This window comes from Gymnoscopelus microlampas (assembly GCF_963454915.1).
Source record: "Gymnoscopelus microlampas genome assembly, chromosome: 2".
Classification (NCBI taxonomy): domain Eukaryota; kingdom Metazoa; phylum Chordata; class Actinopteri; order Myctophiformes; family Myctophidae; genus Gymnoscopelus; species Gymnoscopelus microlampas.
Window position 1 is genome coordinate 9,446,539 of NC_139939.1, and position 17,436 is coordinate 9,463,974.

Below are 17,436 nucleotides of genomic sequence, written 5' to 3' on the forward strand. Positions count from 1 at the left end.
CAGTACAAGAGGTAAGCAAGGAAACAGCTCATCAGTATGACACACAACTTATTAATTGACAACATGATGTGAGGAGTGTATTTATGCAGAAGGTTTCTAGATGCTCTGTCTACACAACAGTGGACAGACAAAGGATGAGACAGAGACATTGAGAGCATCATACAGACACTGAGAGACAGAGACAACCACACAGGCAGAGAGACACATGAAAACAAGCAGAGGTCACTCACCAGAAAGCAAACAGTAAATGTAGACATTTCTCATGATGACAACGAGCTGCAGATGACTTTCACAGTTCTGGAAGGAGAGGATTTGTGCCTTCCTCATGCTTTGAATAAAGGTCTAAATATCACTAAATCATTAAACTCCACCCTCTTCCTCTGACCTTCAATGCAAACATGGTCACGTTCACATACACACTCCATTTATGGTTTGCTTCATTCACTCTTTATACTCACACTTTAGGAAGATTGTGAAACCTTAGAAAGTTCAGTTTCACTTCCATTTGAATACAGAGGCCTACTGAAATGACGCTGGCAAAATAATTATACAAATGATGTTCCTCACTGACTGATAGTAGTGTATGTATCTGTTAATTACTGGATCCTGTGTTCTGAACACATTGAATGATGAACTTCAGATAACATTAAAGTGATACTAAATAGGCTGGTAGCCTGTCTGAGTTTGTGCTGCAAAATGGAGCTCGTACCAACGGTCTATTCTTTACTGCGAAACCACAACAGGTTATGGTTTTGAACAGTGACTCAGTTGGAAATGACGTTTCCTCTTTCTGTTGAGATGCAACGACTTTATCAAACATATCACTGATGTGTAATTGAACTAGTGTTTGTGTTTCAAACTTTGCTATTAGTCATAGTTTTGTTTTAGATTTTACTGTAATTAAAATCTGATGTTGACAAGCACATTAAGTTTATTTGTTAACACTTTATATGAATTGGTATGACCCTAGGGTCATATGTGTAGTTCCTTTTGTGTTGTCTTCCTTGTACAGTACATGTCTCTCCCCTTGTCTCTCTCCGTGCGTGCGTGCGTGCGTGCGTGCGAGCGAGTGAGTGTGTGTGCAGGTGATAATCAAAATCCTGCCTGTCCTCAGTAAAACAAATACAAGAATACAAGTATTCCGGTTACCAATACAACCCGTCAACCTGGCCGGCTGATTTTTTAACAGCATGTACATTTCCTTTACAAATGAGCGGATAATACATACTGTCCGGCAGGAACCAGCTAACTCCATTTTGACGCTTTTGCATTTTCTTTCCATAAATCAGGGCCAATGGACACCCTTCTCGTCTGTGTGTTGGTAAAAAAAAATATTGAACCAATGAAAAGCATTAAAAAGTGCTTCTGACAAAACCAGCTAACTCCATTGGATCCTCAAACTTTCTGCTAAACCAGCTAACTCCACCGGAGTTAGCTGGTTTTGCTGACTCCAGGCTCCACCCCCTTTTAACCTCCAACCACATTGTGAGCTTGGAGGGTCCATTCAGCTGTTCTTATCAATGATGAACAAAACCTCCTAACTCCACATTTTTTCATTTCCTGAAAAATGAACATTTTGGAGTTAGCTGGTTGCTGCCGGACAGCAGAGATGTAATACCCCCCCCCTTCCCTTAATTACAGTTCATTTACGGCCCAATAGAGCATATTTGAGTACATTTAGGAGTAAATGACAGATTTTTTTGTTGTAGAGCATGGGTTCACTTTTTTATACCACAACCCACAATTTGGTAATTTTTTTGGCGACCCTATCCCCCCCGGGATCAAAATGTAACTCTGCAAGGGTGCAGCTGGAACCAAATGGACCATGTATTCGTACCACCCACTCTTATTGAACATAAGTCCTGCGTAAATCGTTTATGAACGGCTAAAATCAGTTTGGAGGCTGCAGCCGGTGTTGGAGGCGGAGCTGTCTGTGTATGAGGAGTGTGTGTGGCCATGTCCGCTAATTATAAGGGACTTTGGCCTACTTTAGAGAGCGAGATTCAGCAAAGCGTTGCCATGTCCACTAATTATAAGCGACTTTGGGCTACTTTTATAAAATGTACTCTCTCTCACACACACACACCTTGCATGAGTACCTACAGGACTGTTCACAATGGGGGAGGGGTAGTGAGTTAATAACAAACACACAAAGAGCGTGGCACAACACGTTGAATAATAAGCAGCAGTATTTCTTCTCCTTAAATGGCCATATCAGTCGGATCACTGGTTCAACGTAGCTCACGCTAGAAGTTTGCGGCCCGAACTTCTAGTAGCCAGAATGTGTGGGGTCATCCCTATGTTCAACAGATTTTATGTTCCCCGGGTTCTCTCTGTTCCCCACTTACGTTAGGGTTAGAGTTAGGAGTAGAACCTGGGGAACATACAGTATAGGCTCCCCAAGAGGCAGAGTGGTCACCTGGGATTCGGAAGGTTCCTGGTTCGATCCCGGCTCCTCCTGACATGTCTAAATGTCCCTGAGCAAGACACTGAACCCCTAATTGTTCCCTGGACGCTGATAAATAGCTTCCCAATGCAGACCGCTATCGCGGGTTAAATGCATAACTGTCTACTGTAAGTGTAATGAGTTTGATTTCACCTTCATTTAATCAGGACGTCAACTTGAAACAAACAATGCCAAACATTTCAAGAGTTTCACTCAGTGTTAACCACAGTCAACCAAACTCAACCAAAAGACATCCCACAACTAACTTTAATAGTAGACAGAGATCTGACTGTAATTGTAAACTGCGGCAGAAAAACAAGTATGAATGTATTGTTTGATTTGAGTTCCTCAAATTATCCATTAAAGAGAAATACTAAACATAACGTGAAAGTCAGACATGTACTGTATGTGTCCGACAGTCTTAAAGGTGCCGTAATAGATACTAAATTACTATAATTATACTTTATCTGAGCTAAATGCACATTAGACAAACTATGTCAATATAGGACAGGTATAATATATCATTAGATGTGGGAGTTAGCTATGTTAAAGTTACAGGATCATAGATAGATTGATTGATTGATTAATTGAATACTTTATTAGTCAGAAATGTGAACAGCATGTGGTACAGAAAGACATTAAGGCTAAAAGGATAAAACAAAAAAGTCCTGGGGACTTGTTTCCATTATGGTCCTATGTATTAAATTCATCACCATAGCATAATACATGTCATCAACAAATACGAAAGTTACATTATACGTACAAAAGAGATGGACAATTAAATTTGCCTCCCTTGTGGTCTCCTGATAGATGTTTTTTTCAGGCCAACTTATTCTACTGTATATGACAAGTTGGACTTATGTTGCAGTGAGAACATACAGGCAAACAGTGGATTGAAGCAATTCTGACTACAGTGTACCTCCAAACAGACAGGGCCTCACAAGCCAACAGCAAGACAGCTGTAGCTATAATACTATTAATAATGTGTGTGATTTAGGGGTGTCAATGTGATCATGCCAATTGAAAATGGTCACTATTATTTACAGTACTTGTAATACTTTTTTTGTGATGATGGATTTGAGAAATGGGAATTTTACTGATGATAATTTTCTTTGAGATTGCTAGGTAGCTGTACCAATGAATAAAAATCATCATCAGGAATCCCATTGACTGTTTGGGACATTTGAGTAGTCAAATCTGAAGGTTCCTGGTGGGTGTAATCGATAACATTAGCATAGATGCTGGAGGTTGGGACGGCCTTGTTGGTCTTGTTGGTCTTGTTGACGGTCGTGTAGAAAGGAGACATGGTGAGACAGGTGGTCCCTGTTGATTGGTCTTCACCTCTTGTTTCTTCATTTGTATGTGTCTACACAATAGGAAGAAGGAGTATGTCATAGAAAAATAAAAGCTTTACAAATGTAAAAAAAAGACTGAGACTGCTGTGAGAAATCGTCGATTTTCTCACGTTAGTAGAGAAAGAGCAGATTATTTTTACTGATATATTGTTCTTGTAATGTGTGAGGGGGCTGTGTTTTTATTTATTTTACTTTTTCACTTTCTAAATGTCTTTTTTTAAATGTTTTAATTCATGAATAAATGAAAAAAGGTTATTGAAAATACACGCCCCCCTCACACATTAGAAGGAGAATAACCAGACAGTCACCAGAAGCAGGGATGTGTGTTTTCAATGAGTCTTACATGGTTAAAATGGAGTTTGAAGTTGAAAGGGCTCATATAGGAGGGGGGCATGTCTGATAAAAATGAATAGAATATCTAAATATTGAATCAAGCAACTTGAAAACTGGGTCTAGGTTGCACACAAAAGCCAATTGTAGATTAGGTTAAAATGACCCCAGTGTGTTTTAAAGTGAAATACCCTTTAACCTTTATTTAATCAGGAAGTCACCTTGAGATTAGTCTCACTCTCAAGACATATGTGTTGGCTCCCACAATATTAAAATGTTTTCGCCTAACAGTCTGTAAATGGGGAGAGGGCCTGGGTGTCAGATGGACTATCTGTACTTCGGAACCTCTGAAAATGAGTAGCACATAAAGTGGATGTCATGTAATTTCTCCACTTCTGTTTCATCTGTGCAGTACGTCACGATCATAACTCCTGCAGTAAACCAAAATTACTCAAAACCTACCTAGCTATAGCTGCTAAAAGAAATAGAAATGTAAAACAATATGTATTCAATCAATCAATCAATCAATCAATCAATCAATCGAACCAAGACAGAACAGCATCAAGTACAAATACAATGAAGACAAAACAACATAAAACAATGTACAGTGAAAGTAACACAACAACACAACATGTTACACCAGAACAAAGAACAATCATAATAAAACTCAAACATAACACTCACCTCACCAACATCTTCAGTGAGGTTCCCGGCACTGAAGACGGTTACTGGAAAATAGGGAGAAAGTAGTAGTCTGGGCTACAGGAAGGCTATACTAATATTTGTGCGTGCGTGCGTGCGTGCGTGCGTGTGTGTGTGTGTTTGTGCTACGTACTCACCTTCATTTTTTTTGTCACTTTTTATGTAGAACATCAACACTGCCATCACTGTCACTGCTAACGCTACAGCCAAGCTGATCAGCAATCCTGGAAGTGATGGACACATTGTTAGACCGCATGACATGCATACTTACATATTACTGTATGGCAAACCAACAGACATCCTCCTTACAAAAGCTTTGCATCGCTTTGTGGCTCACATTTGATACATTCATATTTGATACTGTTATGACCCTAGGGTCATTATGTGTAGTTCCTTGTTTGTGGTCTACACTGTGCATATCTCTCCCCTCATTGGTGTGTGTGTGTGTGTGTGTGTGTGTGTGTGTGTGTGTGTGTGTGTGTGTGTGTGTGTCTAATTTAGTTTTGGGTTAACATGTGTACAGCCTTGGTACTGTAATAGTGGGTGGCCTTTGTTACTAGTTTGTTTTTCTTTTTTTTTCTCCTATTTTTTATTCATTATTATTTTCTTTCTCCCCAATTTAGTCGTTATGACAATTAATTCCTCCCCACACACATGTCTGTGTTGTCACTGCTGTCGTATCCTACTGACTCACCTGCCAGTGAGGAGGCCCCACCAGGAGGACGTAGAGCCTTCGTCCTACTCCTCCCGCCCAACACTCCCCGCTGACAGGTGCCGCCCCCAGCCCGTAGGAGTACGTGCAATGACCGCTATCACCCTCCCCGCACGGCTTCCCTCCCCCGAACACGAGCCAATTGTGTTAGTTTAGATGCTCGACAAAGCCGGATGCACCACGGTGGATTTGAACCCACAACCTCCGTGGTGGTGGGCAGGGATTTACCACTGCGCCTTCTATATTCTATATTCTATATTCAGGGGCACACCCTGAAGTAACACACCCACATATCTAACTTTGATAATAAATCACTGCCTTTTGGATTTTAAACTGGCTGTGTTTGGGGACTGGAAAGGACCCCTATAGTGGGGTATTTTAGCAAGATTACCGATACGAAGCGGATAAAAGCGCCACATTTCTTATGAGGCTTCTTTGGAACCTACTGATGGTACCAAACTTTATTTTGAAAATTATCCATTTTCAAAGTAACGTCGGGGGTTCGCACAGGCTTTCCGAACTATTCGGAGAGCCAGGACATCTGGGGGTAAACGAGTTCTGAGGAAAAAGTTCTGAGACCTCCCAAAACCTCCCTTTCCAAAAGAAAATAAAGAAACGTTTGGATGTCAGAAGGAGCGTGTAATTTGGCCTTCACGGACAGTTTCCACAGCCAGGCCATTAGGCTGCTGAACAGACACTAAGCCCTGCAGCATGACTGTACATTCACCCATATACTGTACCTGTATCTGCTGCACTTTCTCTTCAGTTTTTAAATGCACTATACATAGAGTACATACTATGCATCTACATTCTACAGTTTGTGCAATTGATAACATTTTGCACAATAGTCTTATGAACACTGTATATTTCATCTCAGTACAATTCTTGGTTCTTATACTGTTATATTACTGTTATATTTATGCATATTTTGTTAGCTTTTTTCATTTAACTATTTAACTGCATTCTGTATTACCATGGTGTAAAATAAATGTTTGAAGTTGAACATACCATGAGGCAGAGTCAAGACTGGAACTAAGTTATGCTGTCAATGCTTTTTTTTGGGTTAGGGTTTATAACATTTTTTTCTCCCCAATTTAATCATCATACCAATTGATTCCTCCCACACACATTTCTGTGTTGTCACTGCCGTTGTATTCTACTGACTCAGCTACCAGTGAGGAGCACGTAGAGCCTTCCAACACTCCCTGTTGACAGGTGCCGCCCCCAGCCCGTATGAGTACGTGCAGTGACAATTATCACCCTCCCTGCCTGGCCGCTTTCCCCCGAACGCGGGCCAATTGTGTTCGTGTAGACGCTCGACAAAGCCGGATGCACCACTGTGGATTCGAACCCAAAACCTTCGCGGTGGTGGGAAGACACATGAAACTATCATGATCGTCATCATCTTCACCCATCATCAACCACATGACAGTTTCCTCTTTACTGCACATCCTTGAAAGCCTGAGCCTATAGCAGGTGACACTTGAAACAGTGCAACACTTGACATTACACTCTAAATAAAACCCATCACTCTCTAAAAGATTGACAACATGGATACAACACTGGCTCTTTATTCCGAAGCATTGGTCCAATGGTGCACATTATTACTAAGCCTAACCTTAACTTCACACTAACCTAACAGTTTTAGGACTATTGGGGTTTCAGAATAATGGGAACAACAGGCAGGCGCTCATATAGGACCTGCAGTAGAATTTGTAATCTTCATTATGAACACTATATTTAAAGGGCACATTTGTATCTGAGGGCACAATGGCAGGGTCTCAAGCCCACCCTTGGGTTCTATCTGAACACATGTGTAGTAGTTTGATAAAATAGCTGCAGACAGACACACAACACAATATACACAACATAAACTCCACCCTGCATTCGCCTGGTGGAGGTAATTGATCGAACAGAAAAAAGGGGGGAAAAGACAATAAATAACTCAGATGGCATACCAGTCCCAAACGAGGAGGAGGAGGAAGAGGATTCATGAATCATAGTTGTTGTGGATACGATGGAGATCATTGCAGAAACATCAGGATGTTGAAATGTAGACGTGGTAGTGGTCATCTTAACTGTTGTAATGGGAGTCGTCATCTTAACTGTTGTAACAGGAGCTGGAAGCATGTTTGAGCAGAAGAGGATTATATTTGATCAAGTCATGTATTTATGTTTAATGGTTTCTAGTATATTCTTTTATAACAATAATGTAGTCCTTTCAGGATTATGGAGAATATATTTCTGGATGCAGTCAATAGTTTAACTCACAATGTAAACATGAAGTTCAGTTCATCATTGAAGCACAGTAGTTACAGACTTACCATCTTTAACATTAAGATGCACTTGTAAATGTTTATGCCCCAAAACCGATCTCTCTAGTCCACATATGTATGTTCCAGAGTCTGTCTTCTTGAGTTTAGTGATGTATACCAATAAGTATTTTCCGGAGTTTGTCAAACTTATTCTGTTGTTTACTGTAGTTTTTCCATATTCTGCCTTGGTCTTGTCTTCATCTGTGTGGCATTGATTTTTACAAACGTACTTTGTATTCCTCTCAACATCGGTGTGATGCCAGACATCCCAGTCTGAGCAGGTGAAATTCACTTCACCCCCAACATGACCAGTTATGCTGAGAGGTGTTGTCTCCACAATACTCCACACTACAATACAAGAAATAAGCAAGGAAACAGCTCATCATGACACACAACTTATTCATTGACAACATGATGTGAGGTTTGAATATTTGCATTAGGTTTTAACATGCTCTACACAACAGTGGACAGACAAAGGATGAGACAGAGACATTGAGAGCATCATACAGACACTCAGAGACACAACCACACAGGCAGAGAGACACATGAAAACAAGCAGAGGTCACTCACCAGAAAGCAAACAATACATGTAGACATTTCTCATGATGACAACGAGCTGCAGGTGACTTGTCTCGTTCTGGAAGGAGAGGATTTGTGCCTTCCTCATGCTGTGAATGAGGTCTAAAAGTCTAAATGTCTTTACATCATTAAACTCCACCCTCTTCCTCTGACCTTTAATGCAAACATGCAAACATGGTCACGTTCACACAGACACACTCATTCGTGGTTAGCTTCACTTCATGTCTCTGTCATAACATAACTCTCAGATGCACAGACTCTTAAGAGTCACGCTCTAGAAAGATTGTGCACCCTCATTTGAATAGAGTGAGGCCTGCATTTATAAAATAATCGCTGGCACAAAATTAACACAAATAATGTTCCTCACTGACTGATAGTAGTGTATGTATTTTTAAATCTGTTAATTACTGGATCCTGTGTTTGGAACACATTGAACTATGAACTTCAGATAACATCAATGTGCTGCTAAATAGGCTGGTAGCCTGTCTTTGGGTTGAGCTTGTACCAACTGCCGTCTGTTCAAAACCACAACAGCCGGTTATGGTTTTGACGAGTGGCCTTGTTGAAAATGACATTTCCTCTTTCTGTTGAGATGCAACAACTTTATCAAACCTATCACTGGTGTGTACTATAAGTGTTTGTACCTTCACTATGATTAATGCACTTTTAAAATGACCATAATAATAATCAGTTAAAATGGTTACATAATACGGTTGTACATTAACATCGATTAGCAGAAGAACTAAAGATTGTATTTTCCATTAACGTTCATGCAATTTTATACATTTTCAAATTTGTCTGTGTTAATGCACACTTTTATTTTTTTCCATTAGTGTCCATGTATATGTGTGTATGCATGTTTGCTTGTGTGTGTGTGTGTGTGTGTGTGTGTGTGTGTGTGTGTGTGTGTGTGTGTGTGTGTGTGTGTGTGTGTGTGTGTTTGTTTGGTATAGCAGTGTTGTTGACTGGTTCTGTTGCAGTCGATGTCCTCACAGGAATATTCAGGAACTTTAGAGTGAGAGAATACAGAACATTTGAGGGATTCTGTTGTTCAGCGCTGGAAAGAATCATCAAAATTCTGCTTAAATGCTGGTTAAGATTAGGGTAACCAGGCATCTCACTTTATATGGGTCTGGAAAGCATATGTATATATGCCCCCACCTGGAGGACGTAGCGCCTCCATTATACTCATCCCGTTCAACACCCTCTGCTGACAGGCGCTGCCCCATGCACAGAGTAGGCCTACATGTCGTGATAAAGATCACAACATGAGACCCCCGACCGGCTTACCTCCACTGGAAACAAGCCAATTGTGTTCATATCGATGCTCGGCCAAGCCGGACGCACCGTGGTGGATTCAAACCCCTAGACTGTGGGTGGTGGGCAGCAGGTACTTTACCCCTGGCCCTGCACCCACCAAGTGCCCCTGCACAGCATTTGTAACCCTCGCCCAACATTCCAACACTTTTGGCTTTTGGATTGGCTCTAGTTTTCAAAAGTGAAAGCACTGTTAGGACAAATGGTTTTCCAATTGCTGTCATCACAGGACTGTGATGTCATTCTAACTGCGCACACATGAGCCACCGCCTACGCAGCGCTCGAGTTCAGAGTCACCATATAGTTGACACCACAAGCAAGCTGAAGCACTGAAGTTGTGTTCCAGAACATGCGTGCAACCCCTGTTACCGAAAAGTAGAAGAGAGAAACGTGTCACCTAACACTGAGGGAATGACACATCACTTACCCACTGCTAACACTAAAGTTATGTCCTCTATGTTTTCATAGTCTAAATTGTCCAATTTATTCAGCCTTGACTGAATGTGTCACTCCAATCAGCACGATACTGTTACTATTAGAATGAGATATTTTAAACTTATTGACGAGGAACTTCAGAAAACATTAAAAGTACTAAATAGGCTGGTAGCCACTACCCCATTGTTTTCCTATGAAGGCGAAGGCCTACTGCTGCAGTGCGCAGAAGGAAACAGCTTCATATCTGTGACATCTTGTGGGTACAAAGTCTGGTTTAGAATTTAGGACATCCTGAACGTCATGCCCAGAAAGCCCAGTTAACATGCTAGGTTCCGTTGACAGGCTTTTTAACAGGTTATGGCTCTTGCACCATCAACAGCAATGCATGCAGGGCCCAGAGTGCCATCTCATTGATTGATTGAATACTATATTAGCAGTTTGCAAACAAAAAAGCACAGGAAAGTACAGCTCAATACAAGGTCAGCTAAGAGGATTTTAAACCCAAGAAAGCCTATGGCTTTGTACTGTATTCATAGATAGACATACATTTTTGGAATTGATATTGCCATTTGTGGCATGATGACTGATTTAATAAAAGTTATTTGATCTAAATGTATTACTTTTCTTACTGGGCATTATGTTGGATTGAAATTAAATAATATTTGTTAAGTTCTTCACATGCTAAAGGCCTAACCTGTAACCAGGAGGCCAAACATAGAGATAATACAAGCTAAGCGGCAGCATATACATGTTTATTTGTAAGTCAACCAGGAGGCCAAACATAGAGATAATACAAGCTAAGCGGCAGCATATACATGTTTATTTGTAAGTTAGATTACAAGATCTAGACTACCTCTCAGCATTGGTAAGGTGTCCCACATGTGATTTGTTGGGATCTGGTCACCCTGCTTGGGATTAGATAGCATACGGTTATGAAAGAGATCAAGTTACATCCAAATTCAGTGATAGTGAAGACAACCCTGCTGATCTAAATCTATAGGAGGAATAATGTCAAAAGAAAACAGTTTATTAATCAAACTTTGTATAAAACCATTTTGATTGATTGAAAAGAATGTAAAACATCACAGTTACATTTGTAATACTTTTGTCTAAAGGTTCCGTCCAAAAAAGTCAGACTTGCAGACTTGTTTCCGTTGGGGTCCTTGGTTTACTACATTGGTATACTAAATTACTAAACAAAATGCAAGAACATCAGTACTGTACATATCAATGATATGATAGATGGGTGAATGGAAAATAAGAACCATGTGAATGATAAATGTAAACCAACAGAACACAGGAGCACATGTGGGAGCGAACAGCTAAATAGTTTCTCCAGACCAGCCACCCAGGTGGAACTCCTCCCACTAATGATCTCCACTCTGCTGCCACTTCCTGAAAGGGGAGGAGAGCACAACCAATAGGATGCATCAGTATGAGCAGGGGGAGGGGCATCACACAACCAACACAACAATCAATCAATAATGAGGTGATTATAAGGTCATACTCTCATGGGTGATGTGGTACTGTAGATGTTGTTATGACACCATAGACTTGATTCTGATCCATAGTGGCTGGTTGGAGGCTCTGATAGATAGAGTCTGGACCTGTGGTCTGACATATAAAGGGGAGGGGAGGTACATTTGCAAATATCCGGAATGTTTCCTCTGCATGTAACCCATCCTGACTGTCAGCAGTGAGAAGCTACTGTCCAGGGAACAGTTAGGAGTTCCCAACGACTGAGTGAGATTTGACCAAGAAAAAGCAGCATCAAGAATAACATTTCAGACAATTAAACTACATTAAAAAGCAATATAGATACAGTGAAAACAACACAACAGCTGAACGGCATTATAGTTTTGTTATTAAAATGTTATTATAGTTTTGATTAGCTTTACATAGCCTATATTATGTTTTTCAGATTGGTGGTTGATTTCAGTTTAGTTTTAGTTCATTTTGCAAGTAGGCTACGTAAGTAGTTTCATTTTTAGGAATTGACTAGTTTTAGTTTAGTTCTTATTTAGTTTTAGTCTTTGTTTTAGTATTTCAAGTATTAATAGGAATGTCTTGATTTATGAAAAAAGTAGGACTAAATAATGCATGATTTATTAAAACTGTCATAATACTCACCTCTCCATCATCGTCAGTAGGGATCCTGACACTGAGGATGGACACTGGAAGATATATCCAACACATGATCATTTTGTTTCTGTGTGACACAGGGAATCCCTGTAGCATTTGGGCTAATCTGCTACATTTGTGCATATGAGAGAGAGAGAGAGAGAGAGAGAGAGAGAGAGAGAGAGAGAGAGAGAGAGAGAGAGAGACCTTGTTGTGTTTGTGTTATGACACCATAGACTTGATTCTGATCCATAGTGGCTGGTTGAAGGCTCTGATAGATGGAGTCTGGACCTGTGGTCTGACAGACGTAAGGGAGGGGAAGAGAAAGTTCCATTGGTCAAGTGCATTTGCAGGTTGCACACACCCATAACTTGTCCTTTGCATTTAACCCATCCGAACTATCAGCAGTGGGAAGCTATTGATCATAGTTAGGGGTTCAGTGTCTTCGACGTGATTACTATAGTATAATTTTAGTTGCAGTACTACTACACTAGCAGTAGTAGCAACAGTAAAAGGCAGAATGGTCGCTAAACCGACTGTTAAGGTAACAAGGGAGTTTGTTGTCATCTTTGTGGAAGGGGAAATGACAGCAGATTGTTTGCTGAGGGACCAGTGATATGGAGCTGGGAAGCAGAGGAGATATTGGGAGGGATGGAGGGATGATGGACGTGAAACCTGTGAACAAAAGGATGTTAAAACAGAGAACATTGAGGACAACATGGAGTGTGGATGCAAGCACAGGCTCACTAGGGTGATCGGAGGACAGTCACTGATGAGACTGAGATACTGAAGTTTGACATAGTGAACCACACTGACTGATGAACTAGACTGTGTGCATATTTGCTTCTCATAATTTGGTTTCCAGGCGTTGTCTTCAGGTGTGGTCTTTCCTGAATATTATTTGTATCCAGTTGCATTCATAGTAGTATAATTTTTAACACAAGTATAACAAAGACAACCACCAGAAACAGACTGGTTTAGGTCAGAGTTGATTTCACCTTGATTTAGTTAGGATTTCACCTTTAGATTTAAAGGGATAGTTCACCCATAAAAATTCTTTTTTTCTACCGTTTAGTCATCCCATGAAGACTTGAATTCATGGATATTTATTTGTTTTTGTCGCATTCCTAAGCCAATCATTTGATGACCAGCGGACCGGTAGGCAGCGGTTCCGGTAAGGGGACACAAAGGAGACTCTTTGTGTCTCCTACACAAAAAATATCTGTGAATTCAAGTCTCCATGAGGTGATGAATTGATAGAGAAAAAGTCATTTTTGGGGGGAACTATCTCTTTAACATGTCAACCATTTTCAAAACGCGTGTCCTAATGCTGTCCTAAAGCTAAAATTTAAAAAAGTACTGGAGTAACGCGAGTGGCATCATTCTCGTTTTATACACCAGAGCAAAAAACAATGATGAATCATCAGAAATGTGTTATAATACTCACCTCTCCATCATCTCCAGTGGGGTTCCTGGCACTGATGACCACTGGGAAAAAAAATGCAAAACATGCTTAATTCTCTCTCTCTCTCTCTCTCTCTCTCTCTCTCTCTCTCTCTCTCTCTCTCTCTCTCTCTCTCTCTCTCTCTCTCTCTGTCTCTCTTTATTCTTTTCAAGTAACTACTTATTTTGGCATGTCATTATAAGTGCACATTTTTAAAACATTTTAAGTTTTTCAAAATCTTTAAAAAGATAGAGAAAATAGGAAATAGCAGAGTGAGACTCACCTTGTGGTTTTCCGATCCTCTTTAAGTAGAAAATCAGCACTGCCACCACTATCACTGCTATCACAACAGCCAAACTGACCAGCAAACCTGGAAGTGATGAACACATTGTTAGACCGCATGACATGCACATACGTACTACTGTATGACAAACCAACAGACATCCTCCTTGCAAAAGCTTTGCACATTTGATATTCATAGATACTGTTATGACCCTAGGTGTAGTTCCTTGTGTGCGGTCTTCCCTGTGCATGTGTGTGTGTGTGTGTGTGTGTGTGTGTGTGTGTGTGTGTGTGTGTGTGTGCAGAGACGTGCAGAGAGATTTGGAGAGGCAGGGGCTGGAATTTCAAAAGGGCACCTATTGCTGAATGTGTCCCCCCTGCTCGCACGAGAAATTCGGCGGATATTCGGCGGATTCGGGTACTTTTTTTACCCGTTTTTGTTACTTTATTTCGGTTTTAGGGTTAGGGGTAGGGTTAGGTTAGGGTTATAGATAATACAAAAAATAAAAAAAAAAGACGCCACTGAATCGATTTTGAAATCCTTTATCTCTACGAGAGTCTTATCTACCACCCCACCCCACCCCAGATTGCCCTGAAATGTCAACTCCAAAGCCCGTACTTCTCCAAACATGTACAAATGCTAAATATAAGGTGCTTTGCCCCAAATGTTAAATGTTTACATCCTGTTTACATTGAGTGTAATTCCGTGTGTGTGTGTGTGTGTGTGTGTGTGTGTGTGTGTGTGGGTGAGAGTGATTGAGTAGTGATAAGTGGCTTATTGACTACCAGCTGGTGTGACTGAGTGGTGTCTGAATGTAAGTGGTTGGCTACTAGGTGGACCCTGCTGGTGATTGGCTCCTGTGACCAGGCTGTGGTCTATAAAGCTGGCTGTCTCCAGTTTCACAGACGTCTTCCTCCTGACCAGCCTGCTCTAACCACGCCAATTCTCTGTCGCAGTGTATGTCAGCGTTTTAGATTTGGGTTAACATGCAGTCCTTGGTACTGAAATGGTGGGTGGCCTTTGTTACTAGTTTGATCATGTTTTTATCTCATTATACTAGATAAGATATTGTCCCTATTTTTATGTTGCACCTGGTGACCCCTAGGTCGAGTCTAAGGCTAAAACAATAAATCGATTAATCGATTAAAAATCGATTACTAAATTAGTTGCCAACGAATTTTGATAGTCGATTTTAATCGGCAACGAATCGCCGTTTTCTTTCTTACCAACCGCCGGTTGTTTTTCCAGTTTAATACTGTGTTGTAAAGCACTAGCCGTTGCTAAAGCTGTGGAATGAACTTTCTCACCTCCCTTACAATCTGACGCATGCGCAATAATGACCGCGAAACAAAAAGGAAAACAACAATGGGGGCCACCGTGCAATTTACCAAGAGTGTTTCACCCACAACGTCGTAAAGAAAAGGATTACTGTGCACTTGCTTTGCACGGGATTAAGTCCACAATGTAATGCGAGAGCATTTCAAGAGCAGGCTTGTTGCATTGTTCAGTAGATCGCCTCGTTGAGGCCTCATTAGCTTGTAGCTTGCTATCTGTCAGACCGGAAGCGGAAACGTGATTGCGTGATGAAAGGATACATTAGATCCGAGCACTGAGGAGCATATAGCTCCTCTCCGCACCGACGTCGGTAAATAGAAACCCATTAAACTAGTGTAGGGTCTGGGTCTGCAAGGTAACAGGATAGGTGGGCACTATGGACATCTGGGCACCTCGATGCAAAATTGCCTATTTTGGCCAAAATGAGAATGCGTGTATTATTACTAAGCCTAACCTTAGCTTCACACTAACCTAACATGTTTAGGACTATTGGGGTTTCAGAATAATGGGAACAATAGGCAGGCGCTCATATAGGACCTGCGGTAGAATTTGAAGTGTAATCTTCATTATGAACACCATCTTCATTTTAAGGGCATATTTATATCTGAGGGCACAATTAAGGGCAGGGTCTCAACCCCACCCTTGGGTCCTATCTGAACAACACATGCCTGCTGATTGGTGAAGTAGTTTGATAAAATAGCTGCAGACAGACACAACACAATATACACAACATAAACTCCACCCTGCGTTCGGCCTGGTGGAGGTAATTGATCAAACAGAAAAAAAGGGGGGGAAAGACAATAAAAAACTCAGATAGCATACCAGTCCCTAACGAGGAGGAGGAGGAAGAGGATTCATGAAGCATGGTTGTTGTGGATACGATGGAGATCATTGTAGAAACATCAGGATGTTGAAATGTAGACGTGGTAGTGGTCATCTTAACTGTTGTAATGGGAGTCGTCGTCTTAACTGTTGTAACAGGAGCTGGAAGCATGTTTGAGAAGAAGAGGAATATATTTGATCAAGTCATGTATTTAATATGTTTAATGGTTTCTAGTATATTATTTTATAACAATAATGTAGTCCTTTCAGGATTATGGAGAATACAATTCTGAACGCAGTCAATAGTTTAACTCACAATGTAAACATGTTGTTCAGTTCATCATTGAAGCACAGTAATTACAGACTTACCATCTTTAACATTAAGATGCACTTGTAAATGTTTATGCGCCAAAAGCGATCTCTCCAGTCCACATGTGTATGTTCCAGAGTCTGACTTCTTGAGTTTAGTGATGGATACAAGTAAGACTTTTCCGGAGTTTGTCAAACTTATTCTGTTGTTTACTGTAGTTTTTCCATATTCTGCCTTGGTCTTGTCTTCATCTGTGTGGCATTGATTTTTACAAACGTACTTTGTATTCCTCTCAACATCGGTGTGATGCCAGACATCCCAGTCTGAGCAGGTGAAATTCACTTGACCCCCAACATGACCAGTTATGCTGAGAGGTGTTGTCTCCGCAATACTCCACACTACAATACAAGACATAAGCAAGGAAACAGCTCATCAGTATGACACACAACTTATTCATTGACAACATGATGTGAGGTTTGAATATTTGCAGAAGGTTTTAGAGCATCCTACAGACACTCAGAGACAGAGACAACCACACAGGCAGAGAGACACATGAAAACAAGCAGAGGTCACTCACCAGAAAGCAAACAATAAATGTAGACATTTCTCATGATGACAACGAGCTGCAGGTGACTTGTCCAGTTCTGGAAGGAGAGGATTTGTGCCTTCCTCATGCTATGAATGAGGTATAAAAGTCTAAATGTCTTTACACCATTAAACTCCACCCTCTTCCTCTGACCTTTAATGCAAACATGCAAACATGGTCACGTTCACACAGACACACTCATTTGTGGTTAGCTTCACTTCATGTCTCTGTCATAACATAACTCTCAGATGCACAGACTCTTAAAAGATCAAAACATGTGACCCCCGACCGGCTTACCTCCACCGGAAACAAGCCAATTGTGTCCGTATTGATGCTCGGCCAAG

At 40.9% G+C, this 17,436-nt stretch overlaps 2 protein-coding genes and 1 long non-coding RNA gene across 3 annotated transcripts in view; 1 reads left to right on the top strand and 2 right to left on the bottom strand.

The window, feature by feature from the left end:
* The window catches only part of LOC311059509 (uncharacterized protein), a 564,856-nt gene that overhangs the window by 42,938 nt on the left and 504,482 nt on the right, over nt 1-17,436 (top strand). The gene's annotated exons all lie outside the window — the stretch shown is intronic.
* On the bottom strand, nt 97-13,767 carry LOC311064270 (uncharacterized protein; the record flags this gene model as incomplete). Its single annotated transcript, XM_084084104.1, has 12 exons — nt 97-168; nt 3,675-3,812; nt 4,816-4,859; nt 4,971-5,057; nt 7,504-7,665; nt 7,870-8,208; nt 8,431-8,592; nt 11,045-11,096; nt 11,533-11,586; nt 12,322-12,365; nt 12,923-12,987; nt 13,760-13,767. 12 exons carry the CDS (start codon nt 13,765-13,767, stop codon nt 97-99), a joined length of 1,227 nt encoding a protein of 408 aa, XP_083940230.1.
* LOC311059573 lies at nt 14,040-16,888 on the bottom strand. Its single transcript, XR_014602176.1, has 3 exons — nt 16,566-16,888; nt 16,197-16,358; nt 14,040-14,126 (listed from the first exon to the last, which is right to left on the bottom strand). It is a non-coding gene; the product is annotated as an uncharacterized lncRNA (long non-coding RNA).